The 5,103-nt window shown below is 38.4% G+C and overlaps 1 protein-coding gene across 2 annotated transcripts in view; it reads left to right on the top strand.

Moving 5' to 3' along the window:
* The window catches only part of gucy1b2 (guanylate cyclase 1, soluble, beta 2), a 59,331-nt gene that overhangs the window by 45,618 nt on the left and 8,610 nt on the right, over positions 1 to 5,103 (top strand). For both annotated transcript variants that reach the window (XM_020586096.1, XM_020586097.1), the window contains 5 exons: positions 673 to 766; positions 939 to 1,135; positions 2,161 to 2,284; positions 2,360 to 2,508; positions 3,728 to 3,874. In XM_020586096.1, coding sequence (XP_020441752.1) covers positions 673 to 766; positions 939 to 1,135; positions 2,161 to 2,284; positions 2,360 to 2,508; positions 3,728 to 3,874 — 711 coding nt within the window. The remainder of the gene's footprint in view (positions 1 to 672; positions 767 to 938; positions 1,136 to 2,160; positions 2,285 to 2,359; positions 2,509 to 3,727; positions 3,875 to 5,103) is intronic.

Here is a 5,103-nt window from a genome sequence, read left to right as displayed (position 1 = left end):
TTACCTGGTGGAATCCAAAAGTTATTTGATGAAAGGGAAGGGGGATACTATTTAAGGGGTCAGTTAAATCTAAAAGTTCATGCTATACGTACAACCAAAAAAAGATTTTGTATTTCTATAAGTGGGGTCAAATTATGGAATAATTTAAGTGTGGACATGAAAAACAGTACTTGAATTGAGGAGTTTAAATATAAATATAAAAGTATGTGACATTCACAATATATGCAAGAATAAGAGATTTAATCAAGAATGCATGAATGAAACACTCTGTTTTAAATTTTCTGTATATTACTTGTCTGGTGAAGAAGAGAATTACCTATGTAGAGATACTGCTTGCAGCCAATGATGCATGAAATTTTTTGTATAAGATGATGTTATGGGGTAGGACTGGATAAGTCTGACTTCTTCCTACTCCATTCAAACATGTACTAGGTATAAGCAAACTGATTCTGGATTAGCATTAGTTGGATTTGTGTAATTATGTGTGTGTTGATATCTTTTGTTTCTACATGTTTGAAAGAATAAATCAAATCAAATCAAAATCAAAATCAAATCAATAAACAGTAGTAAAAACAGGGTTTGAATTCATTAAAATCTTTTAAGCCTAATGCCAATTATAGAAGTGAGCAGTAGTAAACATAAAGCCAATGTTGTCCACCTTCTATCTTCCAGGTGACTTTCAACATTGAGAGCATCAGGAAATTCATTAACAGTCAATTTGTCTTAAAGAGCTACAAAGACAAACAAACCACACTCAAACTAAGAGGTAGGTATTACATTTTATAATAAACATAAGAACCAACTTCATCTTCTTCAAGGATTGAGTAAGTAAGTAGAAGAAGAGAGAAAAAGCATGGCTGTGGGTAACCAAGAATGGGGCGGGGAACTACAGAAATATATTGCCTCTGTAAATTAACCTGTATTCATTTTGTCTGTAGGCCAGATGTTGTGGATGGATTCTCTTGGCTGCATGTTGTACCTGTGTTCTCCAAAGCTCCGAAGCCTCCAGGAACTTCAAGATGTCGGCCTTCACCTGGCTGACCTGGCCCAGCACGACGTCACCAGAGACCTGGTTCTCCTCAACCAGCAACGTCTTGCTGAGATGGAGCTCACCAACCAGCTGGAGAGAAAGAAAGTAGGAATGCAATGTGTAATTCATGTCAACAAAATAGCCCATTTTATGAGCAGGATACTAATCAGTTCAGTGGAAATAATGGCATTCATTTAATGTAACCAAAATTTTAATTAAAATTTAAAGCATTTTGAGACAAATATGTGGCTACAAATAATGGGCTACATACAATTTAATTATGTATAGTAAACCAGTGCACCAGAGACAATCATAGACCTCACAAAACCTTTTCATTGGAAGGCCAACTAGGTTCATTAAAAGGCCACCTTTCTTTCATTTTTCTCTGTTCACACAGTTGCATATTAACACCTCAAAACTGCCCAAAGCAATCACAGCCTGACCTGTGGCCACTGAGCAGCCCCACTGGAGCCGTTGGGGTTAAGCGCCTTGCCCAGTGGCACCACAGTGCTAATGAGTGGAAAAATGATTGCTTTGTCACATGTCCTACCCAGATTTAAACCTGCTGGTCTTCAACCAGTGACCTTGAGGTTGCAAGTTCTCTAACCTTTATGCCCCCACTGCCCCAATTTATGAGTTCACAGTGGATGTCTATCTGAAGTTTATTACCTAGCTATAAGCCATAGTCAAAATCTATCTTTATTAACCCAAGCAACCTCAAATGAAAAAAATAGCATGAGAAATTGTGTTTTCCTAAAAGAAAATAAAAATTAATAATGAGAATGCGCAGACTACACATCAAATAAGTTTTAAGGTTCTGTTTGAAAACATCTGTGCCTGATTAGTTTCAAGGTGTGGACCTATGACACAAAAAATAGCATCACCGTAGGTGACAGCTCTGGCCTTTGGAATGATTAGAATGCCAGAGTTTGATGATCTCAGGGATTTAGAAGGGGTATATCTGAAGACCAGTACATCAGAAATAGTGCCAATGCATTAAGCAACCTAAAAACTAAAAGCCTTTAAAACAGGAAATGTGTTTTCTATTCAGCATGTTTTTACAGAGACAGTTAATAGATCTGAAATTGGTAGAATATTTATAATAGAGTTTCTGTGTGTGTGTCTAATAGGAGGAATTAAGAATCCTGTCACGGCACCTGGAAGCTGAAAAAGAGAAGACAGAGACACTGTTGTATGCCATGCTTCCTCGTCACATAGCCAATCAACTTAAAGATGGGAAGAGTGTCAAGGCAGGTCAGTCTGTCTATCACTCCAGCTGTCTGTATCTACATATGTCTCTGGCTGTGTCACAGTGTCTGTATTTTTCAGGGGAGTTCAAGGTGTGTACAATTTTGTTCAGTGATGTGGTAACCTTCACAAATATCTGCGCTGTCTGTGAGCCTATCAGCATTGTTCACATGCTCAACTCCATGTACACCAAGTTTGACCGACTCACCAATGTACATGACATCTACAAGGTATTGTCCCTAATGTAACATCCTCTTGTCAGCTTCATAGGAGGTTTAGCATGGTGGTGGTGTGGTTGTTGAAATATTTTTACACAAGATTATAAAAGACCTTATGTGTTCAAACAAGAAAGATATTGTGTTGAAGCTAAAACAGAGTAAAATAGTGTGCTATATGAGGTTGCTGGCTATCATTACAGTAAAAAATTCCTTCCACCATTGTCCACTTGTCCTTACTTAGCCCTTTCTGTTTTCTTTTTTTCAGTCAATGTCATGTTGTCTCTGTAATCATGTGCTACTCTCTCCTGTGGGGTGCCACAAGGTTACATTCCACCCTGTCCCTTTTTTGTGATATTTACGCCCTTTGGGGTATAGCAAGATTAATTACATATTTATCTGCCCTTAAGGCCAAATACTGCATCACAATCTCTGCTCAACTGTCTGAGTGACATTAAGCTCTGGCTGTCACAAAATTTCTTTTGAATGAAAACAAGACTGAATGCATTATATTCGACACCTCAGGCATACTTGCCAGCTTTGACTCATCTTGGATGTCTAGCCTCTCAATTTAAATGAGCTGTAAAGAATCTGAGGGTGATCTTGGACAGTGAGTTAAAACTTGATAACAGATCAGCTTTGTTGTAAAAAAATTTGCTTTTTTAAACTTCATCTACTCACTAAGGTAAAGTCCTTCCTTATTTACAAGCACCTTGAAAAGGTAATTCATGCTTTTGTCAGTACAACATTAGACTTATGCATATATTGGAGCCAACTAATACAGAATGCTGTTGCTCACCTTTTAACCAACACTCCCAAGTGTAAACATCTAACTCCCATTCCTTACTCCCTCCACTGGCTTCCTATAAACTTAAAGGTTGATTTTAAGATTTTGATGTTCATCCATAAAGCCCTCAGTGGCTTCGCCCCTTCCTGTTTGGCAGAACTTTTAGTCCCCTGCAAGCACAACAGAGCACTCAGGTCTTCCATTCAATTTCTGTTAGAAGTCCCAAGATCCAGATGTCAGCAATGAGGCAACCGTGCTTTTTCTGTGAGTGCTCCCAGACTGTGGAACATTCAACCAGCTAACAATGACTCCATTACAATGTAACACTTCGGTCATAAGATTGGTCATAATGTGTAGCAGTATGCTGTATGTAACTGTACTTTTGAATTTCACATAGGTCAATCAAATATAGTTTCATTTGCCATGGGGTTTATTGTTTTCCTAAAGGTTGAGACTATTGGTGATGCATACATGGTGGTGGGTGGTGTTCCAGTCCCTACAGAAACCCATGCTCACAGAGTGGCAAATTTTGCTTTGGGTATGAGGCTTGCTGTCAAAGAGGTCATCAACCCTGCAACAGGCAAACCCATACAGGTAAGGCTTTTTATGGTTTCTTTCTCCAATCAATAATCTTGTCTATGTATAACATAACCAAGAACAATGTGTCTTGTCAATGTGTGCAAAACAGTAACAGTAATATAAGAGATGCAAACACCACACCCTCTTAAGGGTAACAGGGAGCATTCTTACATTAGCAGCAACACCTTGGCTCAATAGTTGTAAACATTACTGTAAATAAACAATGGGGAGCTTATAGTGAAGTGGATTGTCATAGAGTTAGAGTGATACACAGTTAAAGTACATGTAGTGGATTCAGGCCAGTGGTATTGTCACAGTAAAGGGATAAGATGGCCTGTGTGTTAAGTACAATTAATTGAAACAAACTGCAATTTCTTATCTTTTCATGGGTAGTCAAGAATTTATGGAGGAAAAAGTAATAAATTTACATGTTATTGTTTCTTTTTCCCAAGGAGATGATATTTAATCATTTTCTGATTCAATAATCGGTAGATGATGTAAAACATACCATATACTACAGGTATGTGCCAAAAAATTAGAATATCGAGGGAAAGTCCATTTATTTCAATAATTTGTTTCAAAAAGTGAAACTTGTATGTTATATTAGTTCACTACACACAAAGTGAAATATTTCAAGCCTTTATTTGTTTCAATTTTGATGATTATGGATTAAAGACAAAAAAAACCCAAATCCAGTATTTCACAAAATTAGAATATCATGACAAAGTTCAACATTGTAGGCTCCCTGTGTCCCAATCTAGTCAGCTAATTAATGCAAAACACCTGCAAAGGTTTCCTCAGCCTTGAAATTGTCTCAGTCTGGTTTAGTAGGCTTCAGAATCATGGGGAAGACTGCTGACTTGACGGTTGTGCAGACGACCATCATTGACACCCTCCATAAGGAGGAAAAGTCTCAAAAGGCAATTGCAAAAGAAGCTGGATGCTCACAGAGCGCAGTATCAAAGTATATTAACAGAGTGTTAAGAAGAAGGGAAGAATGTGGCCGGAAAAGGTGCAAAAGTGACAGGGATGACCGCAGCCTTGAGAGGATTGTCAAGCAAGGGCGATTCAGAAATCTGGGGGAGCTTCATAAGGAGTGGACTGAGGCTGGTGTCAGTGCATCAAGAACCACCACATACAGACGTCTGCATAACATGGGCTACAGCTGTAGAATCCCATGCGTCAAGCCACTCCTGAACCAAAAACAACGTCAGAAGCGTCTGTGCTTGGCTAAGAAGAAACAG

This window comes from Monopterus albus, unplaced genomic scaffold, assembly GCF_001952655.1.
Source record: "Monopterus albus unplaced genomic scaffold, M_albus_1.0 scaffold394.1, whole genome shotgun sequence".
In the NCBI taxonomy this organism is placed as follows: domain Eukaryota; kingdom Metazoa; phylum Chordata; class Actinopteri; order Synbranchiformes; family Synbranchidae; genus Monopterus; species Monopterus albus.
This window is presented reverse-complemented; position numbering and strand designations above follow the sequence as displayed.